At 38.1% G+C, this 24,958-nt stretch overlaps 2 protein-coding genes and 1 long non-coding RNA gene across 6 annotated transcripts in view; 1 reads left to right on the top strand and 2 right to left on the bottom strand.

The window, feature by feature from the left end:
* The window catches only part of LOC122641960, a 29,348-nt gene extending 20,420 nt beyond the window's left edge, over positions 1-8,928 (bottom strand). Inside the window, exons 1-9 of one of the 3 annotated variants that reach the window (XR_006329988.1) lie at positions 8,750-8,928; positions 8,596-8,682; positions 8,326-8,453; positions 5,313-5,409; positions 5,130-5,207; positions 4,759-4,984; positions 4,428-4,651; positions 4,253-4,309; positions 3,592-3,757 (exon numbers count right to left, since the gene is read on the bottom strand). Coding sequence is in view for 1 of the 3 variants with exons in the window: in XM_043835316.1 (XP_043691251.1) it covers positions 4,286-4,309; positions 4,428-4,651; positions 4,759-4,984; positions 5,130-5,207; positions 5,313-5,409; positions 8,326-8,453; positions 8,596-8,682; positions 8,750-8,887 (1,002 nt within the window). In the remaining 2 variants the exon portion in view is untranslated. Of the gene's footprint in view, positions 1-3,591; positions 3,758-4,248; positions 4,310-4,427; positions 4,652-4,758; positions 4,985-5,129; positions 5,208-5,312; positions 5,410-8,325; positions 8,454-8,595; positions 8,683-8,749 lie in introns of those variants that run through there. The other 2 variants (XR_006329989.1, XM_043835316.1) reach the window with 2 other exon arrangements.
* LOC122641958 (alpha-N-acetylglucosaminidase-like) overlaps positions 408-24,958 on the bottom strand; it is a 107,515-nt gene continuing 82,964 nt past the window's right edge. Inside the window, exons 14-19 of one of the 2 annotated variants that reach the window (XM_043835313.1) lie at positions 21,230-21,328; positions 19,143-19,253; positions 12,932-13,173; positions 12,401-12,638; positions 12,230-12,308; positions 408-787 (exon numbers count right to left, since the gene is read on the bottom strand). In XM_043835313.1, the coding sequence (XP_043691248.1) occupies positions 579-787; positions 12,230-12,308; positions 12,401-12,638; positions 12,932-13,173; positions 19,143-19,253; positions 21,230-21,328 (978 nt within the window). In that variant the 3' untranslated portion in view covers positions 408-578. Of the gene's footprint in view, positions 788-11,785; positions 12,150-12,229; positions 12,309-12,400; positions 12,639-12,931; positions 13,174-19,142; positions 19,254-21,229; positions 21,329-24,958 lie in introns of those variants that run through there. The other variant, XM_043835312.1, reaches the window with a different exon arrangement.
* Positions 3,049-21,376, top strand: LOC122641961. The gene is made up of 3 exons (XR_006329990.1): positions 3,049-3,126; positions 19,089-19,090; positions 21,363-21,376. It is a non-coding gene; the product is annotated as an uncharacterized LOC122641961 (long non-coding RNA).

The raw sequence follows: 24,958 nt of genomic DNA, 5'->3' as shown, positions 1-24,958 counted from the left end.
AACCTTCACTGAAAACCAATTTTCTGGTATATGGATGCATCCAGTTCACTAGTTTTGACATTTTCGCTGCATTTGGGACCACAGTACAAGGGTAGACCTTGGTGCAACGGTAAGGTTGCTCCATTGTGACCAAGTGGTCACGGGTTCAAGTCTGGAAACAGCCTCTCTGCGAAAGCATGGGTACAGCTGCGTACATTATGATCCTCTCGAGAACTCGCAGTGGCAAGACACTCATACCTTGGGTACGACATTTGAACAACCCATGGCAAAACATGCATAAGGATAGCTAACCAAACTCTTCAATTGGAACTTGAAAAAATGCAGGATGAGATAAATGCATTTCCAGTTATTCACTTGAAGATCTCCCATTGAAGGTAATAGGCCTTAATATTGTATCTTTCCTGTTTATCAATGGATTCAAAAATGTCTTTTTTAGGAGTCAACTAACAATGAACCCAGATATGAAGGGTTCACAATCATTATGCTGTATAAATCCACACACAATTCTATTTTACATCTTTTGTTGATTCTTGCAGCAACAATTGAAATCCCAGTCAATGTGTTTCTTGAACAATGCTTCAGCAATAGTAAGGGTATTCCCCCTGTGCCTTTACAGGGTAATGCTCTGTCCCAGCTTGCCATTTGTTTGAAAGAGATATCCATTCTCTTCTCCATTCTTCTAACTCAAAGGCCCTGTTTTCTTTTAAACTAGTTAATAAATGACTGAAGTACGTGGAAGCCCTTGGCAGATAATAACCTTCCAAAAGCCCACTCCAGAACCTGTTGGCTGTCCATAACCAATGAAGAATAAATTATTATCAATGTAAAACATAAATAAAACAAGAAAGAAATTAGGATCAATAATACTATAATCATGAAGTTTGCACCCGGAGGAAAAAACTTGTGTCACTTTGGTTACTGTTACACCAAATCCAGTATTTTTATTTATTTTTTGTAAAATTTTGAGGGCAGGGAAGGGTTTTTCATTTTCTTTTTTATATTTTTTGTAGATTTATCATTTATGTTGTATTATTCATTTCTGGGTGGAAATTCCCCCATAACAGATGTGCCTTCTCAAATTAATTGGCTTAAGCATATATGAGAAGATTAAAATCTCTCATTCACATCTTTTTTTTTTTTTTTTATTGGATTGCTGTCGGCCGCAAAGTATACTATGTGAATCAATTTAATCAGTAAGGGTACATATCAGGGTAGAAAAACAGTTACTAAAACATTATGATTCCTGTTAGTCAACTCAACTTTGCCTTATCCCAACTATTCTTTGTTGATTAACCAGTCAAACAAGGCAAAGTCATCCAAGATAGGCTGTCTTGATTGGAATAGTGAGTTTCATCAGTAACTCCCGTGCTCTATTGACGAAATTCCGAAACACCTTTCCTCGGTCAAATTAGAGGATCAGATCCCATGGTTGAGATTCTCTCTTTACCATGGGCACGTGAACGAAAACGGATCAGGATCCTTTACAATATCAGCGGGGTGGTAGTGCACATCCGACGGCACAACAGAGGCCAGGTGGCACACATGGCACACATGGCCTCTGCTGTACCGTCGGATGTGCACTACCGTCCCGCCGGTGTTGTAGAGGATTTTTATCCAAAACGGACCACAAGGTATAGGTCTCCTCATGGGCTTTCTTTTCTCTCTTCTTATTTAATGACCTAGGTCCTTGTATACGAATCAACATTAGTCTTTAACTGTTTTGGGGAAAAAGGGAGGCACACAACCACAAGGTATAGGTCTCCTCGTGGGCTTTCTTTTCTCTCTTCTTATTTAATGAACTGGGTCCTTGTATACGAATCAATACCCGTTGAAACTCCTTTCTCTCTCTAAGCGTGTTAGATGTCATTACATTGATAGTTTATTTTCTAAAGAAAGAAAACAAGGGAAGTGATTTTGGGGGGAAGGGGGTTATGAAGAGCTTCGCATCAAGCAATCATGTAATGTTCACAATTGAGGAGAGGGGCTGGGGTCTTGGGGTTTCTAAACCCAGACCGAAAGGATACGCTTGCCTATGTCCTGCCAGACACCTGTTTAAACCGCCCCTTTGGCATTCTTATCCTTGAATCTGGATCGCCTACCCGTACATGTTCTCTATTTTTTTTGGTAAATTGATGCCTTTTTTCTTTCATAAAAAACTTTTCATTCGGTAAAATGATGTGTCTTTTTTTCTTTCATAAAAAACTTTTCATTCTATGATTAAGAGTGTATGGAAGCCAAAAAAAAAACATATATCATCATTTAATCATATGTGAATCATACATGTAGAAAAAGGAAAAAGAAAAGGGGAAAAAAAAAAACTTCCTGGTCACGTGTTCACTGTACCTAAACACATGAGTGCAAAATTATTGCCTAAACCCCTATGAAATCAGAAATTTCATTCATGATGATGCCCCTGCATGGGCTCTCATCCACCCGACTGATGCAGGGGCTACGCGACCAGGAAACAATCTCTTGCCATCGTATGTAGTGTACAATTAATGAGAAGGTACTTCTCTCTCTTCCTTCTTCCTTCCTTGTTACCTCTCTATCTCTCTCTCTCTCTCTCAATTGATCGACGTTCCCCCTGCTGTGGTGAAGGGAAAGGAACAAGGTTCCTGGAATGCACTTGAGTGGTGTATTTTTGAAACAACAAAAGCTAATTGATCATATTCATCATCAGTCTTAGTGGTTTCCTGAGATGTTTTTACAACATCAGAAGTTACATCCAAAGCTCCATCCAATTTAAGGCTCACTTCAGCAGATCTTGAAGCAAAAGATGATGGAAGATCTCTAAATTTAAGATATACTTGAATTAGCAACCGATCTCTAAATTTAGTCTCCTGAATTACAAGGCAGAAGTTAATTGATTATTTGGTTCTTACATATTATGTCATTATCAATCATGTCTTTTGCGAAGCTGAAGCTAATAATACTGTTTTGAATGTAAATTCTAATGGTAAATTATAAGAAACTTATTTCTTGTTGCTTTCTCGTGTCGGTTGTTACTTGAAAATGATAGAATATCCTTTGTTAGTCAATTAAGCAAATGGAACGTTCATGTAAAGAACAATTTGGTGTAGTTTGTTATCCTTTTACAGCAGTTTAGAAACCCCAACTGCCATTCGGGTCGAATCAAATCTTAATTCTGGACTTAAAACAAAAAGAGGAACTTTAATTAAATAGCGAGAGGGAACGATGTCCCACACGCCTCCAAAAAGAATAGGAGAGAAATCCCAGAGGGTAGAGATCCCAAGTTACAGAAACTTGATTTGCAGTCCAAGCCGAAGCAAGAGAATCTACAACAAAATTACCTTTCCTGAATGTGATTAAAAACCACCTGGTCAAAACGATTACATAAGGACAGACAATCCATAATAATATTAGAAATTCTACATGGAATAGATCTGAAGCAGTGATTAAGTTAATGACCATCAGATTATTACTCTCAATATAAAGTTTTAGAAATCCTCGATATCATAAGAGCTTGTTTTACTGCAAGAGCTTCAGAAACTCCAGCATATGAGTGACCAACTCCTTTGGTGAAGCAACAGATGAAACGACCATGATGATCTCTGCATAATCCTACAATACTAGTAAATGTTATGGGAACAATAACTTCAATCACAATTCAGTTATATCAATAGAGTTGACTCCTAGTAGATGCTACTGTGCCTCAATGGTAAAGTTTGCAGGCAATCGTTCAAGAACTGGGATCTGATTCCATTCTGACTTCAGCTTTGCTACATATGCACTGTGACTAGCTATTGAAGCCAAAACAAAGGGAAAAAAGAACTCAGGATTTAGTAAGATGCAATGACTCATAAAATAATTCCTATGGGAAAAGAGGAAGGGAGGGAGAGGGTGGGTACCCAATGGGGTGGCTCAGTTGGCAAGGACCAGCACTTCACAATTAAGTAGTCATGAATTCATCTCTCCTTGGGGCCTTCCTATCCACAAAAAAAAAGGGTTCTAACTATAAGTTTAGGGCAAGAGTTCTGTGGGGGAGCATGGCCCCTGCGCAAAGGGAGAGCGCAGAAGCATCAATAGGGCTGTCAATACTGCCATTCATGGGGAGCAGGGCAGTCATTCCCCCTCCCCCCCCCCCCTCTGTGTCTGGGCATAGGGTGCACACTTCCCCACAGAGAACTTTTCTCCGTAAGTGTATATACTATTTTAAAAAAAATTGTATGAAATTAGTAAATGATTAGCTACAATCTCCATGATACAGTAACCCCCCCCCCTCCTTTATTACCTCTGAAAGCTCCAGCAGCAAGGATGTTACAAATTAGTTGGGGTTGAGAACAACATGCTGCAAAAAGGAGTGAAAGTGGTTCGACCTTATTGGTAGAGAACAGGTCATGAAATGATTGAAAAATAAAAATGATGATAACATTGAAGTTTTAACAATTTAAAACCAAACAGGCTACCTTAATCTGTGTTCTCTTATATGTGTAGGTGATATGAACAAATCCATCACTGGCTTGGATTACAGCAGGATAAGAGAATTCCATTCCCAAATTATCCTCTAATGTAACCACCTCATTCCAGGAGTCACCATCGTCTGACGAGATGGCTACTTTGAGAACACCTCTTGCTGTGGTGTTGTATGCAAGTAATAGACGGCCATCATTCAATTTAACCCCATCAATTCCTAGTTAATAGATATCAAAGCACAAGCCAGTAAAAAAAGCTCAGGCAAAAGATAATATCATAAGCTTAATTATTTGATGGCAGAAAGCAACAACCAGTGTTGTCAACCTGAATTTGGGTTTGGGAGTCCAGTAGGCTTTGCATAACTCCAGGTCATACCATCATCATAGGATTCTGACATACAAACTCTATCTGTTCCTTGAACTGATCGTAGTAGAAGACGTAATGTCCCATTTGCAGTCATGTAGGGAACCGGTTGGCTCACACTATAAGATTCATTCTTTATAGATATTGGTCCAAACTTCATCCATGATTGTCCTGCATCTGCTGTGACCTACACAGTGTGAGTTGCATGACATGTGAGCTCAAATGTCCATACACATTGTTTCTTATTTTCCTTTTCATTATCATCAAGGAAACATAATTCCCTGCATTGGTAAATGTGAGTGCATGAGAGTGTGTTTTGTTTAGTCCAGTACCTCTATCCATGCACCCCTAGAGTTCCAACTTTCCACAGAAGATCCACAGAGCAAGCGTCCATCCTCCAACAATATAGGCTGAGAAAGAAATATTAAACATTGATTGAATGAACAACTTATATCTGGATTTAGGTTCCATAATTTATCACAGGTAATGGAATAGAGAATGAATTCATGTTCTACCTTATTCTTGCTTGGTCCTATTATTCCAGGTGGAAGTTGTTCTCTTTCCATCCAAGTGACACCTCCATCCAATGACCGCTTCATGCATCCACTCCATCTGAAAATTAATTTGATACCAGTAACCATGATAAATGAAAATGCAGATTGGTATATATACAAATGAGTTCTTTATGAGCTTCAGCTCAAGTTTCATTATCACAGCAACAAACATCAGCACAGTATCAAAACAAGTGGTTGGCTGAGACCTAACTTAACAGTAAAATGTGCTAAAATGTGCTATTAGCTCACTCCTGTTGTGTATACTATTTTCAAACGATGAGTTCAAAGGAGAGGTCTGTACTGCCCCAGAGTCCTTGGGTTGTGAATGTACATGGTGCACCAACCTAAGGAACAGGTCTTGAGAGGAGAGTTTGAGAAGAGTAGATGTTTATTGTAGAAAAATTAGTGAACATGCTTTGTAATAATTAAGTCTTAAATTTTCAAAACTTTTGTAGTACTTGTTCTGCCACCAGTGTATATAATGTTTTGTTCCGTATTATATTTCACAACTCTAGAATAAAAGTCTTCCACTATGTGCAACTTTTAGGGCTTGCATAGCAACCAAATTTTGGCAAGCATTAACCAAGTTTTTCCAGCAAAGCAAGAGAGCCAGCATATTAGTTCACAAAATATTGAGCAAAATAAGCCAGGTGCAAACTAGTAAGCCCATGGAAATGGGAGACTAAATTGACAAGCATTTCTCACTTATCAAAAATAGGGGCATGAAGTTGAGTTTTATTTCCCTTATATGTTTGTTAAGGAACCTCATTATTTAGCTTTGAAATTTCCATATTCTATTGCATCCTGAAGAGAATCTATAGGTCTTTCAGATCAAGCGCTTGCCACTACACTAAAACCAATTGATGGTAGTAAGGGTGCGACTTTATTTCCTTATGCAGGGCGGGCAGTTAAGGGTGTCAACGAATGCCACATACCGTATACCGATATTGATACCTTACCGTTTATACCATATTGAACTGTACCGAATAAATTCGGTATGGTATCAGTATGAGATACCTGTACTGCTACGGTATTTGGTATCGACAAAACGGTGAAAATGCACCATACCGTACCAAATAACTGTACCGAACAATACCGAATAGATTTGGTATGGTATCGGTATGAGATGCCTATACCGATCGGTATTCAGTACGGTAGCTGTATGAGGTAGACACCCTTACGGGCAGTCAGTCCTAGAGTCGTGAGGAGACACCGCCCTTTTAGGGCCAACAGAATCTTATTTAAGCCTATGGGAAAGGATAATAGATACAAAAGAAGAGGCATAATTGCACTGCTGGAAAATGTAGCAGCAAGCTTCTACTGATGTCAAATGAGCAACAACTTAATTTTAGGAATTTCAAGTCAGAGTGATTGCAACCCCAAGGTTCAGAAACCCTATTTGGGTTCACTATGGGCCCACCCAAGTACTAGATAACTCAAATATGCGCTTAGGCAACAAGGCGCTCGCCTAGGCGCCCAAGTGTTATTTTTTATTTTCCCTCTTTTCTAACATTATCTAGTATGCTACAGTATGTACCTTATATCATCAAAAATCAACATTAAGCCACATCAAGTCATAAAAAATCAATATTAAGCAACATCAAGTCATCAAAAATCGTTTACCAAAAAAACAAGACATAAAAAATCAACATGAAGTATTAAGGAATCAAAAATCAATATTAAGCCACATAAAGTCGTCAAAAATCAACATAGGACTAGAAGACAACAGAACTAAAGAAGCAAGCTATTGGAAGTTTGAAACAATCAAAACATACATTTGGTTTATGCACTGTTTTCTTAACTAATAAAACTAGAGTAGGCTATTCATCCTCCTTAACAAACCCAGAAAAATTAAAATTATTTTTTTTTTAAAAAGAAAGGGACTAAGGAGAGGGGGCAGGGGTGGGGGAGATTTCTCCTTGGAAACTTAATGTTGTGTGATAAATTGACTAAGTAATATTCTAACAGCACAGATTTGGGGAGCAATCCAATATAAACCAAGGAAAAATCTTTTGCTATATTGTGTTGGTTCAAATAGCCGATAAAAAAGATATAGAGTTGAAGACATCAGAACTTGGTATGCAGTTTATCTCCCTGTTGGGTTTGAATTCAGTTATAATTGAAAGACTCGATGGTTATTATTAGCTATTAGCAGCGGATGTCCACAATTGAAGATGGGTTGTGGAGATTGACTCATCAAGGGTAGGAAGCATGCAGCAACCTTGATGAACACCTCCCCGCAGGGAACCCAAAATCATGAAACACCCCGGCAGCTGAGTAGTTAAGGGAGTTACACATGGTGCAAAATGTATACTGGGCCTGGCCACATTGTGTCTTAAATAATTTTTGTATACAAAGATGATAAACCATGATGGTCATTTGACTTTCCATTGTACATAATATAAGTATTCTGTTATTCATCAGGCAAAAAAGGCTAAATTATTCTTTTCATCTAAGTTGAAAATGGAAAACATAGCTTAAGAATGTTGAAGTATAAGGAAGATAGAAAAGAAGACCATCATCTGACTGGAGAAATTCCAACCCAGTGACTGTGAATTTTGAGATTCGTGACAATATAATACAGAGGGATTCATGGCTGTGTAATCCACTCTTCTTCCATGATTTATTTAAAATCCTGACACTTTTATCATACAAGAAGAATCACATTTACTAAAATATCATTTTAATAACCAAGACAAATGTTTACATTTTTCAACATTTCATCCTAGAAGAAATTCTTAATTCCGCACAAATTTAATATAGCACAAAGCCTCTATCTTGTTTTACAACATAGCAATTCCAAGACCAGTTACATAACAGATCATTATGGATAGTAAAAGTGAAAATTTTCAAAGAATATTCTCTGGATTCACTAATTAAAAATTAATTAATAATTAGGGATTTTTTATATGAGAATACAGAATCCCAATAAGAAAAAGTAGTCGAAGAACACAGTGAACGGTTGAAAACTCACTTCTCAACCTCCAGACCAATCTTATAGAACAGTAGCAATTCATTTGATTGAAGCTTGAATAGTACTGGATTCCACATTGGCACATTAGGTTGTTCATCAACCACAATAGGAGGAAGCCATGAGCCATCCTAGACAATAACTTTCCCCTTGTATCAGTTTGAACAACAATCAAACTGAAAGATCAATTAAAAGAAGAATAAAGAAAGAACCCCAACCCCCCACTCCAAAAAAAAAGGATATCTAAATGTGGACAGTAATTATATCTCTTACCTTGTAAGTCTGCAACCAAATTTTTACATCAGGTGCTCTCTCTCGAGAACCACCAAAGTAGGCAACCAGAAAATGATCTTTCGCAACCTAACAGACCAGCAAACATCATCAACATCTCTTCGGAGTAAAACATTAAAAGTAACGTCTCCATTACCTCAACAATGGTCGAGGCATGACAGCTACTGAAAGGAACCGAGTTTGCAGCAAAGGTGAACTCCTCTAACACTGGACCCACAATGCCATGACTCAAAATCATCCCCTGATCAACTACTAAACCTAAACCCTCCACCATATCTATGCTGGAGTTCCAAATACTCCACCTGTTTTCCTGCAAATTTCGCAAAATTAGTATACTCTTACTTAAATAGAATCACAGAAAACTTAAAGAGGGTTGATTTCTGAAATCTGTAATTTGTTCTACAAGTACAGTATATTCTCAAACATACAGTGAAACACGTTTGATGATACGGCACAGGTGTTTCTGAGTAGGAAAAGAAACAAAAACACGTTTGGAAGGTACTTTAATATAAACACTTCTGGCACTTCAATAACAACAACTTTTAATATTGTTTGTTTTCAATTTTTCATACAAAAACATAAACCTCATACCAACCACACAGTAGCAATGAGGAAAACAGAAAAAGGCTTCAGCTCCTGTCCTTAACTTGATGCATAGTCTTATCCGTGTTGAAGTAGCACGCAGCACTGGCCTCAGTCCAAGGGAGATGTCACTTGTTTGACTCTCCCCGGATGCTTGACATTTTGTTATTCCCCTTTGCCCCTTCACCATTAGCTGCCTTTCCTTGAGTCCGGGATGCCACCCGTGGCTGCCCTTTTGGGCTACCTTCCCAGTGGGGAAAAAAAAAATCTAATGTTTTCTTCCCGAAGACCGTAAAATAGTTAATAAAACAAATTTTACCGTAAAATTATATTTTCTAATGTTTGTTTTGTTATTTGAAAATTTTCCATCCAGTAAAATTTTACATGGGACCATTTGTTTTCTAGAAAAGAGGCTAACAATTTTCTAACAAATTCGATCATTATACATACATCTCCTCACTGTTACAAAGAGGTTCTCGCCGCATTTGATGTATGGACGTTGGAGGTCACAAGGGTTTCCAAGGTTTGGAAGCCTGCACAGGCAAACTTTTGACTCAGTCTCCTTATACTTCGTTTCCAAGTTTCTTAGGTTTCCAACCATTCTTAGTTTTTTTTTTTTTTTTTTTTTTTTTTTAAAAAAAATAAGTGAAACCAATAGTTACAGCAATTTTATAACACGAGCAATCTATAGATTTTTACATCATATTTTATACTTAAGAAAATTTTACGTGCACCCGAAACAAACAGAGTCAAAAGAAAAAAACACGGGAAATACTTAGAAATACTTATTTGGAGTCGTACCAAATGCGCTCAAAAGGATTTTCCTAAATAGACCAGATGTTCAATTAATTGGTCAACCCTATGGCTTGCCAAGTATAGGAGCTTTCCCCTCTAAATTTTTTTTTTTCAAAAGTCCCTCTTATTTGAATAGTTTGAAAAAGAATTGATTATTTGAAGCAATTTTTCGGTATAGGAAATTGAGAATACATGGAGAAGAAAAAAGTGGTATATAACCTTTTTTTTTTTGGGGTGCAAAGATCACCACAGGGGGAACATATATGGTAACAACTTAATATATTGTTAAGGGATAATGTGGACAAAATATTTGTTAGATCTAAGTCATGTGATTGTTAGGAGTGTGAGAGTATTCCACGAAGTATGTGTAAGATCTAACCAATCCTCCACCACAAATGAATAAAAAATTAAAGTGCATCATGTGGGGGAATTTATTTATAAAAATTTTAATTTCTATATATCCAACTTTTAGAAGAGCTCTTAACCCCCCTCCCCCAAAAAAAATTAAAAAAAAAAACTTTTTGAAGATCTAGTCATCTCTTACCCCTTTATAACTATTTGGCTTTCACAACATTGAAAATAAAGAAACACCATTAAAACTACTTTTTGCAGCATTGGATTCTCTCTCTCTCTCTGTCTCTCTCTGTGTCTCTTGCGTTTATCTTAAAAGTTTCAGAAGCCCATACTCATTATAAGAAAGAAATGAAAAGCTATTTAAGCTCTGAGTGCAAGCAGGTAATGAAGAACTGCAGAGTGGAATCATGACTCATTACGCAATTAGATAATGGGCTTTGCCATCAAATTAACAAGTACGGAGATCGCTTTATAAGATACTATCCATGGAAACATAAAATTAAAAATTAAGATAGTTATTTTTTGCATGTTTTAATCCCTTTAATAAGACAATAAAGCTGCCACTGAAGAAGATTAAACAAGTCTTTGGCCAATGGCCATTATCTATTAAAAGGAAGGTTAGTCAGCATAAGATAGCCATAATAATTATGTTATACTCTTTAGAAGAGATTCTGTAGGTAACCAATCCTTTCAAAAAAAGGAGGGCAGGGGGAGGAGGGGGAGGCAATCATGAACCTTAAAACAAGCAAAGAGGAGAGTTGAACTGTTGAAGAATTCAATGGCACCCTTATTAATGGGCTGAATGAGCCAATTTCTTTGAGTTTTTCTCAGGTGACTAACTTTAGCCTGCTAGTTCTAGCTAGAGAAAAACAAGAAAAGAATATAAGTAGCCAACTGGTTCAATAATGGAGTTGACCTCTGAGATAAGAGGATTGGTTCCAAACCCACTAAAGAAAAAGTAAAAACCAACCACTCAAGCTAACACAGGAATTGGAAATAAATAGCCCCTCTGGTTATTACTGAGAACCTTCACTGAAAACCAATTTTCTGGCATATGGATGCATCCAGTTTACTAGTTTTGGCATTTTACCTGCATTTGGGACCACGGTACAAGGGTAGACCTTGGTGCAATGGTCAGGTTGCTCCATTGTGACCAAGTGGTCAATTGTTCAAGTCTGGAACAGCCTCTCTGTGAAAGCATGGGTAAAGCTGCGTACATTATGATCCTCCCCAGAACTCGCAGTGGCAAGACCCTCATGCCTTGGGTGCGACATTTGAACCCATGGCAAAACATGCATAAGGATAGCTAACCAAACCCTTCAATCGGAATTAAAACAAATGCAGGATGAGATAAATGCATTTCCAATTATTCACTTGATGATCTCCCATTGAAGGTAATAGACCTTAATATTGTATCTTTCCTGTTTATCAAGGATTCAAAAATGTATTTTTTAGGAGTCAATTAACAATGAACACAGATATGAAGGGTTCACAATCATTATGCTGTATAAATCCACACACAATTCTATTTTACATCTTTTGTTGATTCTTGCAGCAACAATTGAAATCCCAGTCAATGTGTTTCTTGAACAATGCTTCAGCAATAGTTAGGGTATTCCCCTGTGCCTTTACAGGGTAAAGCTCTGTCCCAGCTTGCCATTTGTTTGAAAGAGATATCCATTCTCTTCTCCATTCGTCTAACTCAAAGGCCCTGTTTTCTTTTAAACTTGTTAATAAATGACTGAAGTACGTGGAAGCCCTTGGCAGATAATAACCTTTCAAAAGCCCACTCCAGAACCTGTTGGCTGTCCATAACCAATGAAGAATAAATTATTATCGATGTAAAACATAAATAAAACAAGAAAGAAATTACGATCAATAATACCATAATCATGAAGTTTGCTCTGATTAGTTTCAGTGTTATCAAACCACATTGTTATTTGCGTTCTCGCGTTCCATTCATACTGAGAAACAAGAAAAAAAAGTTAAATAATGTAAAATTCTCCAAGAAATTATGAAATGAAGTCAAATAAGTGAATGAATTCTTTGTTCCAACCTGCATCAACTCGTTTGGAGTTACAGCAAGACTTTTTGCACTTTCTAACCAATTTCCCAAGAGAAAATTCTCATCAGAAGCCAGAAGAGTATCGATGTCTGTGATGAGTTGAATGAACCATTCAGCTGCAACACTTAAAGATTTGGCCTCCTTGTGCTGAAATGCAATCACTGCTTTCAAATAAAGTTCGTTTGCAAACTTTGATAGTACTTGACGAGTTAAGTCCACCAAGTCATATCTGTCATAATTTACAATCAGTATGCCGTCATTATATATCTAGCAGCTACTGGAGGGATTTGTAATGGATTAAGACAACAAAAGATAACAAGGGATAATGATAGTTGAGCAAAAAAATGTTTAATTAGAAAAGACAATGTTTAAAGAATATGGTCATCAAAGAGCAATGGCAGCAAGGCAAAAAGAAATATCATTTGATATCACATACAACAAGTGCTTCTGGAAATAACATGGAAATAAAACATGCATTTAAGTCAAAAAGTCATTATGTATTCAAAATGTAGGGCCTTTTACCTATATGTGAGGCTTCCTTCAAGATCATTTCCTGCTTCGAGGAAAAGGCGCAAAGCATGAATGACCTCCTCTGTAGAGTACCATAAATGTGGCTGAGGCAAAGAAAATATCATTTCTGTAGAGGAGAATATTCTAGTCTCGTTCAATAAAAGGTTAACCCTACTTTGTTTTGAGGTGGACACACCAGGTCTCAATGAAGGATCCCAGTCCGGGAATTCAACAATGTAATCTTTGTTACGAGCCTGCAACAAATAAACAAAGTATGAGCAATATACCATATAATTAGTATCTGAGACAGACAAATAATTAGCATTACGGTAAGCAACATGTCATTAGGTTGGAAATGCATTCTAGTTGGAAAAAAAGTTCAGAATTATACTCAAAGGATAAAAAATTCTGTCAACTCCATATAATTGAATTTGAATTCAAAGCTCACAACTGCAAGTTAATATGAACCTGCAACAGATTCTTTTGTGATTTTACAATTTACAAATAGAAATGGGAATTCTCAATAACTTCCATCAGCATCTCAACAGATAAATCAGGATTCTGATTTCAAACCAAGTTGCAAGAAGATGCCATTCTCTTTTTATTTTTCTCCAGCAAATAACTGGATATATTGTTACCTGAGCGAGAATATAGTTCCTTCCAAGTTACCCGCGAAGGGTACCACAAAGGAATTTAGTCCTTCAAGGATTTTCAGAAAAGAATGAATCTCAGAATCACTACAGCAAGAAATTCTTAAAAATCTCTTATAACATCATCTTCCAGCCATTAATCCCTTCATATGCTACTAATATACAACAAAGACAGCACTTTCAAATATGCAAATGGATTTTTCAGTGTAAGTGGAAGCAACCTGCACAAAATTTTAAGCATCAGGGTGGCAGACTGCTTCATTGTTCATTAAGTAATAATAGGCACAAACAGACTCTAGTACTGTATGCTAATATTGATGCAACTCCAGGTTCCAAACCCTAAATTTGGGGAGCTATGGGCCCACCAAAGTGATAACAACTCAATTTAAAGGTGCAGCGGCAATTTTGTAAATATTCAGAACATTTCAGTACCCCTTTGGATATGGTAAACAGAAACAGGGATCAAGTGGATAATAAAATTGAAGGACTAAACTGTTGAACAGTGATGGTCACTGAGAGGAGGGGGGGGGGGAATCAGTGGACTATAAAAATCTTTTTCCCTCAACAGTTTCACTTTCTATTCACCTGTTGAGATCTTTAACACTCACCACAACCACCCACACAGTCTTCCCAAAATACACACAGGCACACAATCACACTCTAATAACAATCCTGACTCAGTCTCATACAACCATAGTCACTGATACTGCTGCCAAGAGCAGCTAAACCAAGTGCTGCCAAGAGCTGATGCTATCACACAATATGACACTCAACCACACACATTGGCATATAATCACATACACACTACCGGCACATATAATCACATACACAATATATTTCGGAATTACTAGATACGCATATCGATATACGTGAACTCACGATATCGCGAATATCACGAATATCGCCAATAGGTCAATAAAATCCTATAAATGCATATTTCAGCCTGTGTATTTCGACAAGCCTCATAAGCTCCTGTCGCAAGACGCGAGTATCAAGCACATCATCCAACCTAATTTATTATTTAAGGTAAATTATATTTCGGACTTGTAATGGTCACTGACCTCAACATCTACTCATCACTAATTTTCCCAAAGATAAAACTGAGAGGCCGCACCCACGGCAGATGATGTTTTAGTCATACCTATGACTCAGGACATCTGACCTGCTTCTATCCCTAAGCATAGAGATAAGGGTGTTACCCCAATGGTTTCCCAGCACCCACTGGTAACCAACACTGTGTCCAGATACAACTGGACAACTCAATAAAAATACTTGGGCTTATATGAATGCCCTACAATTTTAAGCACATCTGGCATAGGTCTCAACATGCATCCCTACTGCTAGCATATACAATGAATACCGAAATACAAAATTTACAAAGTCAAGAGATAGAAATTTTCACAACCATGCAGTGTCTCTGATTCTGGTATCTGTAGATCGAGTTTGGCAACTCTGGTGGCTCACTGGAATCTTCAACTTCTCCCAATTTGATGGAGAACTGGAATCTTCAAGTGCGCTTAATCACGATGCTCTGGAGTGGTTCCTGGCGATGGGAAACCACTTTCTTTTCTTTTCCTGTCTTTTCCTTTCCTCTCCTTTCCTTTTCTCCTTCTTTTCTTTTCTTTTTCCCTTTCCTTTCTTCTTTCTTTCCTCCACCGAATCGAGATTGAGCTTCAAACTTCTTTTCTTTTTCTTCTCCTTTTTTTTCTTTCTTTCTTCCTTCCTTCTTTTTCCTTTCTCCTTCTTCTTTCTTCTTCCTTCCTCTTTTCCCCTTTCTTTCTTGGCTGCAACCACGAAGAGAGGTTCTGGTTCTACGATTTCAGACCATCAATGGCATCAAGGAAGGCTGGACACATGAGATAGAGAGGGAGACTCAAACCATAGATGCATACAACACCTATTTAGGGCTGCAACCCATATTCCGGCGACCTCTGCTTCTCTTCTCGCTTCTCTCAGCACACCATTGGATTCCTCTCAGAAAATCACCCAAAATAAAAAAAAAGATCACCTCATTTCGATACCGGATGAGTGAGATATCACGTTTTGAATGTGGGCCATTCGTAGAGCTCGAAATGGAATCTAGAGGGCTGTGTATAAGTGCGCGTGCAAGCATCATATCGGCGCTTGATTCTACGCTATGCCAGTGCACCAGCACACTTAACAAGGTCCGTCAGATCTTCTTGTTGAAATCCATATGATTTTCGTACATCAGATTGCTCAAGATTTGGTCCTTCAGATCAGCATCATGTGCTAGAGTCAATGCCAAAGGCTGACAGTGGCAGGCGACGTTTCGCGCTCCTATTGGCTGTCTCGTATGGTAGCCTGCGAGCCGTCAGATCTGTCGGTGAAGGCAGGAATACTTCTCAGCGATCGGATAGTCATCCATTTCATCTTGAAACGGTAGGGCTCATGAGATCCTCCGAAAAAGAATCTTTCTTAGGTGCTTCCCTACACAGGCGCTACACTCAATCAAGGACCACAGGGTCTACAGATATGGATTATATCTGACCGTATATTCAAATTTCAAAAACTTTGAACGATGTAGATCGCACGATCAGAATCGTTTATCCTCTTGACCAACCAGAAAACCCAAAATGGAATCTAGGCCATAACTTCTTCGTTTTAGCTCCGATTTGAGCGCCATTTGCGGCCACGTGTCCGTGACGATGAGCACTACCAATCAAAATTAGCCACATCAGCAAAATCCTTACTGGTTTTCTCAGGGAACCCAAAAACAATTCGGATTGACTAAATTGCCCTTCATTTTAGGTGACCAAACGGGAATTGCTATAACTTCACCGTCTGAACTCGGAATTGTGTGATTCCAGTTGCATTTCGAAGAGGACTTGACGAACTAAAATATTCATGTAGAATATCCACTGGTTTTTATGGAAGCATAGCAGTATCAGACAAAAGGTCTAAAACATACTTTCTATGGGACAAGCTGACCCCTTTCTTCTCACAACCTCAATGCCAAGAAAATAGTGAAGGTCACTTACATCCTTGGTCTGAAAATGCTGCTGTAAATAAGTTTTTATCTCTACAATACCTGCCACATCATCACCTGACACAATAATATCATCAACATAAACAACCAAGACAACCAACTTGCCAATTTGCCATCACGACGACAAATAAACACAGAGTGATCAAAGTAACGCTGTGAGAACCCACATGAAACTACTGTAGTACTGAACTTCTCAAACTATGCTCTGGGCGACTGTTTGAGACCATATATTGCCTTCTGCAATTTACACACCCGATTTTCCCCCTGAGCAACATACCCGAAGGTTGCTCCATATAAACCTCCTCATGAAGATCACCATATAAAAAGGCATTTTTAATATCCAAGTAAAATAACGGCCAATCAAAGTTAACAGCCAGAGAGATAAGTAAATGAATAGAGTTCAATCGAGCAACAAGGGAAAAGGTCTCGAAATAGTCAACACCATAAGTCTATGTATACCCCTTGGCAACCAGATGGGCTTTTAGCCGCTCAACAGATCCATCAGGAAGGTATTTGACAGTGTACACCCAACGACACTTAACAAGATCCTTACCAGGGGGCAAATCGACCAAACTCCAAGTACTACGAGACAAAAGATCATCCATTTTCACATCCATGGTTGTGCACCAACCAGGAATACGAAAAGCCTCAGTATGATGTTTGGGGATAGTGGTAGTGGATAATGACAAGGCAAAATTGTGGATACATGATGGTAAATGGGAAAGTGAGACATATTTATCAATGGAGTACACAACATTGGACTTTTGGATGCAAGAACTTGTACCTTTACGCAATGCGATTGGCAAGTCATCAAATGACGGAGGTGGAGCTTCACCCGAGGAAGAAGCAGGGAGAGGCAAAATGTCGGACTGAGCAGGTGGAACCGTAGCCTATGAAATCTCATCCTGGGGAACTAGCCGGCCTTGTCGCTGATAGACCTGTAGTGGTCGACTCGGAACAACAGAACTATCAGAAAAAGGGACTAAGGCAGGAACAGACGAATAGGAGGACGTGAACAGCATGCCACTTAGCGCTAGAGACCGAGGAAGAGGGTGAAAATAAGGACTGTCTTCAAAGAAGGTGACATCCGCACTAACAAAATACCAATGGGACACAGGTTCATAACTCTTATACCCCTTCTGGGTACAAGAATAACCAAGAAAAACACACTTTGTGGCCCTAGGAGAAAGTTTGTCAAACGTGACATGTAAGTTTTGAACAAAACAAACACACCCAAAAACACGAGGTGGTAAATGAAAAACCGGTTGACCAGGAAAAACAATAGAAAATGGGGACTTGTCGGCAAGGACGGAAGAAGGCATGCGATTAATCAAATAACAAGCAGTTAGAACACCTCCACACCATAAATGCTTTGGAACATGCATATAGACCATTATAGTACGTGCAACCTCAAGTAAATGCCTATTTTTGCGTTCGGCCACCCCATTTTGTTGTGGGGTGTAAGAACAGCTAGTTTGATGAATCATACCATGGGCTACACAAAATTCAGAAATCTCATGTTGAACATATTCTAAAGCATTATCAGATTGAAAAGCTTTAATAGACATTCCAAATTGGGGTTTTATTTCATTATAAAAATTTTGGAATACAAAGAGAAACTCGGAACGATCCTTCAAGAGGTACAACCATGTAAGACAGGAGTGATCGTCCACAAAAGCAAGGAAATACATAAATCCACTCTTATTCCTGACACGACAAGGACCCCAAATGTCCGAATGAACCAAAGAAAATAAAGATAAACTACGAGCCACAGAGCGAGAAGGGAAGGAGGCACAGTGATGCTTTCCCAACTCACAGATGATGGAGTCTGGAGGTCGGGTGTTTAATCTTTGGTGGGTGTGGAGTGTATTATTCTGCCCCTGCGTCATGTACCCTTGATGCCACGTGTTGGTATCATGTGCAAAGAAGTGTGTGGGCCTGCATGTGTGGGGAGGTCGGGTGTTTAATCTTTGGTGGGTGTGGAGTGTGTTATTCTGCCCCTGCGCCATGTACCCTTGATGCCACGTGTTGGTATCATGTGCAGAGACATGTGTGGGCCGGCATGTGTGGGGAGGTGTTGCAATACATTGTTGCGTGCCCTTCCTAACAGCTAAAGCTTTTAAGATAAGCAGCTATAACAGATCCTCCTACCAAAGTTGAAGCTTTGTACAAATGGTAGAACCAAACCAAATCCAAAGACCCGTGGTTTTTTTATTGGAAAATGGACGCATGTCCATAATGGAGGATGGTGCTAATCACCTTTTGTTCCAAGGGGGGAGCTTCTACTTACAAGGGCTTTTGGTTCTGTCCTACGAATGCTTTAAAGATCTACAACCCTTGACCATCTTTTATTTCTTTTTCAATTCACAGTAAGAATTCTCAGGCAAGTGGCTCTCTTTGTTAGGGTGTGGGCATCCATGGAAGGAGAGTAAAGGTTAGTAAAAAAGATTTCAATGCATATTAGCACCTTTTTTTTGTTGGGGAGGTGGGTGGGTGGGGTGGGTTTAGAGAGGCGTTTAAACAATTAACTTCACATAAGCCATTATGGATAAGTAGAAGAATTTACAGGAATTCCATCCGTGCAATTGTATATTGTTCGGTCAAGAATCCTCCATGCTTCCTCAATTTCAGAAACTGGTTTACCATAGCGTCGACGTGAGTAGGATAACAGCCACCCCTAAAAGCGCAATGAACCAAGTTAGATCCCAGTAATACATAACACTGAAACTGATAGCCAATATCAAAAAACATGACAAATGAGTAACATTGATTAATCATACTGTCTTGAGCTGAATATTGATATACCTACATATTCATACAGCATGTAGGTATATTCACAAAAGTAGATCATAAAAGCTGCAAAACCATGAAAAGGAAGATTTACAATAATAGCTTATCCAAGAGTCCCTCAAATCCCTTTGAATGGTCCAACACAATTTTCCCAAGCAGTTGCAACAGACAAGTTTTAAAATGTCCACATGTTTCAGTCAAAATTGAATGAAATTTTGTGGTTCAGTAGCCACCGAAATGAACCTCAATTGTTAAAAAAAAAAGTGAAGCATTTCATAATATCACTTCAATAATATACAAGTTTTTTACAGAAGGTGGTATGGAACTGTCAAGCAAAGAATCAACATCAATGAGGTTTTTTTTCTTAAATTATTATTATTAGAAATACTATAAAGGAATCCTCTAGGTTGAAAAGAAAGGTTTTGGTAAGGAAAAGAAAAAGGATCCTTCTTTTACCCAAAAAAAAAAAATTGCAACAGGCTAGAAAATAGGGTTTCCAGAATGGTGTGTCTATAAACCAAGGTCGAGATTGGGGTTAAAAGTGAAACATTATACTCATGTTCTAATTTCCTTTGGAATTTGAATAGTTATAAACTTAGGTCGAGATTGGGATTTCAGGTGGAACATTATACTCGTGTTATAATTTCCTTTAAAATTGGGAAGATTTGCAAAATGTTTCTCTTTCCCTGAAGCTCAAAATCGAAATAAGGGAGAAATGACAAATAATACAATGTTTGCACCAAAATTGACGAAATAATCTGGGCAAAAAAGCGAACTTTCACTGGAAAAGTTGACATGGCTCAAAATGGGTCAAAATAGGAAAATTTGAGGAAATTTGACCAAAACCTATTTTAGACCTAATTTCTCATACGAAAAAATGTGAATTTCCACAAGATGTGGGTCTTCTACAACATTAAGAATGAGCTTTGACCTGGATCAGGGGAGATTTGTTCATTGGTAAAAAAAGAACTAAAGTTCAGCATGGAATATCATCAAAGTCGGGTAATGTATGGTTCATAGTTATCAAGGCGACGCCATGGCATCCAGACTCCTTGGTCGCCTTGGACGCTTTGGGCGCCATGGCGGGCGCCTTGCCGCCATGGCAGTGTCGCCTTGACTTTTTAACCCTCTAAAACACCATGGTCGCCTTCCCGCCTTGATAACTATGGTATGGTTCTACCCTTTTTTTTATTTTTTTGACGAGGGGTGGGGGGGGGGGGGGTGTAACAGTGCTTTCTCATTTAATCCCAAGAAATAGAGAATTAACATGTAATTATAATAAAATAAAGAATGACATATCATAAACTTAGTTATGAACTATTCTGGTTTTTATTCATGAGATGGTTTATTTTACTTTTGAACTATAAGAAAATATTTATTGTTCAGTAAATCTGTTTGAGGTTTTGATCTACATCATTGGGACTCCTTCATCAGCTCGTAACCCTGCACCCACTTCCCATCTTGCTCAGTCAGGTATTTTCCATGTCTCTTCTGGTTCTAGTTCTTCCTGGTTGCTTGATTCAGGTGCTTCAGACCATATGACTAGTTCCTCAGATTTATTCTATTCATACCTTCCTTGTTCGGGTAAGGACAAAGTACGGGTGGCTGATGATATCCTTATCATATGTACTTCATGTTCCTAATCTTTGTGCTATCCTTCTTTATCGTCTTACTGTGGAATTAAATTGTTGTGTCTCATCAAATATAAAGTTGTGTAATACATCTTTTTAGTATAAAGGTGGATCCTAAAAACACAATAGGTAGGAATAAAGTTTCTAGCTCGACAGGAAAGGAAGAAATAGAAATAGATAGATAATACTACAAGCATGTGAAACATATTTCACAGTGGAGAAGTTTCAATACCTCAAGTTCAACTTTTTCACTGCGAAATGCCATTTCAGACATCAGCTCATAAACAACTGGATTTTGTTCTATTCCTTCCATGCACATACCAACCCCAACCTATTTGAAGAACATGAATGATGAGATCTCGAAGTAGTTAAAACTATTGGATGAAATTGGGGAAGAAATCGATAAACATAAAGAAAAGGATACATGCATTTTACATTCTGAAAGAAGCTCCTCCAAACTAATTTAGATGCAACGGTTTATGGTATAGACAAACAATTAAAAAAAAATCCATAGATAAGCAAAACAGTACAAGGGAAGGAGAGACCATATCCGAACAAAAATATGCTGTATGCAACTGTATATTCTGCAACTATATAGGCAAAAACTGTATGCAACGGTATATATGCAACTGAAACTGTGGTGAACTGTATACCAAAAACTCACCTATGTGAATGGTGAAACATTAAGGAGGAATGAACAATTTCCAGATAAACCTAAATGATTAAGAATTGGACTGGAGTACAGTAGTCCTTTCTGTTTCAATTTACAAAACTCGCAAGGGGCCTCATGCAAGGGAACAGACCAGCACATGAAATTGTGGAAGAAAGACATAGGGTGCAATTTGCGCCCAAAAAACCCAAGCCCGCCTGAAATTTTTTGTGCTTGGGCTGGGATTTCCAGCCCATCCCAATGTATGTGTCTCTATGTGTGCGTGTGTATGTGTGTGAGAGCACACAGGCACCATGATGGTGAAGTGTGACAAATGTAATCTCTTGGTCCAAGGTTTGAATCCTCTTTCATCGTTATTTTATATTTACATTTAAACACTGGGATGGGATTTTCGGGCTGGGCCGCAATGGGCTGACCCCAGACAGGCTGGGTAGTTTTGGATTGCCTAACATGAATCCAGGCCAGACTGGGACTGGGATAGGTGATTCAGGCTGGGCCTGGGTTTTCAAAAACCTGGCCCAACCTGCTCAAGTTGCACCCCCTATTCTGGGAAGTCACTGTAGTGCTCCATCAAAGCAAGTCAGGAAGTGCGGTTTCTGAGAAACACGGTGATTAAAAGAAAGTATCTGGTCTTAATTAATAATGAAGAGAGTTTGGTTTTTTATTTGAGTTCTAAAGGAATTTCTGTCCAGTTATTTTATTTAAAAGTCAAGTGACAGGTCAAACATGTGAGTCTAAGGGTTGAGGTAGCTTTCTAACTAAGCTACATTTTAATTTGTCGAATAAGCTATCTCGCTTATTAAGTAATCTCTCAACTTGTTTTCCAAGTTAATTTTAGCTCCTTGTTCAAGCTACCCAAGTATAACAGTTCTGCCAGGCATATTTACGAAGACAGTTATTGATAATTTCCAGATTAATAAAAATAAATATCTCTCCCAAACTGGGTCCGTGAACCAGTAAACAATAAATTAGTGTGTATTTGTTCTCAAGCTGCCTCTCTTTCTATTTTCCTGTGTTATTTTTAAATTTTCTGAAAACCAGATTACATCAATACTGGTTTTGGTTTTTACTACTGTTGGATATATATTCATCAAACCCTAATTAAGCGTATTAATTTGCATTATCATTTTATGTGTGATGTGTTGTTCTAAGGTTATACCTTAAAGTGCCCACAACTAGGGATAGTATCTGGAATACTATTCATAGGATTGTCACGTTGTATATTTTTTTAATGTAATTCAAGAATATAGATGTGAACATTCATATTGTATGCGTGTTGGACATGATCATTATGAGAGTCCTGTATGGATCACCGTCAGTTGGTTATGCAATAAGGCTCTCTGATAGTTGTTCTGTCTCCACTGCAAGTATACTTTGCGGTTTGGTGTGCCAATGGTTGATGCCTAAAGTGGCTCTATATAGGCAGGCCAGATTCATGATATGTATCCGTGAGTGGAGATACTCAACATGGAATCCACTTCCCATTAAGGGGGAATATCCTGAGATAACTTACAAACAATGATTGGACAAAATCCGAGCTCGGTGGCAGTTTTGTAAATAGTTTGCAAACACATTTAAATATTAATATTATTAAGTAATTATATTTCAGAAATATTTTATGGTCAATCAATGGTCGAAATCTATATACTAGCTGTTTTGACGGATTACGGTTTTCGATGGTTATAGTTTCTATGCTCGAAAATCCATTATCCGATTTTAATGTAGAGGGACTAAAATATAATGTTTTCCATCACTCGGGATTTACATGTTATTTCCAACTGTTGTTTTACTTGTTGTTAATTAGTGTTATTTACATGGTAAATAACACTAATTAACGTTAAACTCCCACTAAGTATAAGTCATCACACTTCTGAAGTGTACATCAAAATATCCTCCACCATGCTTTTGTCTTGCCACCCAATAATTATTATCACATAATTTAAAATTAAATACTACGTCCTTGTTAAAAAAAACCTTGGAGAAACAAACCTACCAATTGGGCTGCCCAAGGGAAGTACATAATATTTAAAAAGAAAGTCAGAAGAGAGAAAAGGGGAGAAACCTTCTTTTGTTTTTTTTACCGTACATGCATCACATGCTCATAAAAGAATTTAATTTTTCTCCCATAACCATAGCCAAACATTAATTAATGCAATTAAAAAAATAGTTTTATCATATACAATCTTAAAACAATTTAATAATGAATAAGTGAAATTAACATTTAATTTTCATATTTAAAAAAAAATGATTTCTAATTCTTAGAAATCCAAAACTAGGATTATAATAGCAATACTGTAATTATGCAGTCAAACAGTGTCACAACTCCCAAACAGGCCCTTACTAGTAACCTAACACCTAAATATGCTCTTACTAGCACTCCTGTAACCAAACAGGATCTTGTGAGAAACTTAAAAGATAAACAAACTCTTTACCATCAACACAGTAGCCAAACAAAATCATACGAGCAACTTGAAAGCTAAACAGGCTCTTGCTCATATTCCCGTAGCCAAACAGTCCCTAGTGGGTCACTTAAACACAACTTGGGTTTAAGTTAACCCACTGGGCCAAGTCAGGGTTGAATGGGCTGAGCTTCAGGTAGGCCTAGGCTCGGACTATGGGTCAGTGGGCCTACTAAAAACTAAAATATTAAGTTTTTAAAAGGTATTCATTTAGAGGCTCAACATGTAAACATTATTAAATATTAGAATTTTTTTTTTTGGGGATGAATAAAAATATATTACCAAAAGAGAGACCCCAGAAGGGGATACAAGAAAGGAGCAAAAAAACTCAGTAAAACAAAACAACCCTTAACGGGTGAAGTTCCAAGAAGTTACAATGTGTCTATTTCTAGAGGTATCCACAAATCTAAGAGGGACAGCTGACAGTCTGCTTTTAATTTCAAAAGAGATGGAATCCCAAATCTGATGAAGGGATCTGGAGTTGGAAGTCCATCTTCTTAGGTTATGCTCAAACCAGATGTGATGAACAGTAGCACTGAAAGCAAGTTTACACACACGGTCGCAAAAAGATGACCCAACAAATGTCATATCAACCCAGATCCATTCACGATGAAAAGGAAGGATCCGACGATGAACCGGTCAACAACGAGCAAGAACTCGAGCCCAAAACCTTGAGGTGAAGGAGCAATTGAAGAACAAGTGGTCCACACCTTCGAGACCATTCCAACAGAGGAAGTTGATAGACCTTACTACGGGTTTATCAACTCCTACACCCCCTTAAACAAGGCAGACAAGGCCCGGGCCTGAGTGGGATCCTAGCTCCGGCCTGGGC

The sequence above is a fragment of the Telopea speciosissima genome, chromosome 10, assembly GCF_018873765.1.
Source record: "Telopea speciosissima isolate NSW1024214 ecotype Mountain lineage chromosome 10, Tspe_v1, whole genome shotgun sequence".
NCBI classification, from domain to species: Eukaryota; Viridiplantae; Streptophyta; class Magnoliopsida; order Proteales; family Proteaceae; genus Telopea; species Telopea speciosissima.
The sequence above is the reverse complement of the archived record's forward strand: the minus strand, read 5'-3'. Positions and strand labels throughout refer to the sequence as shown.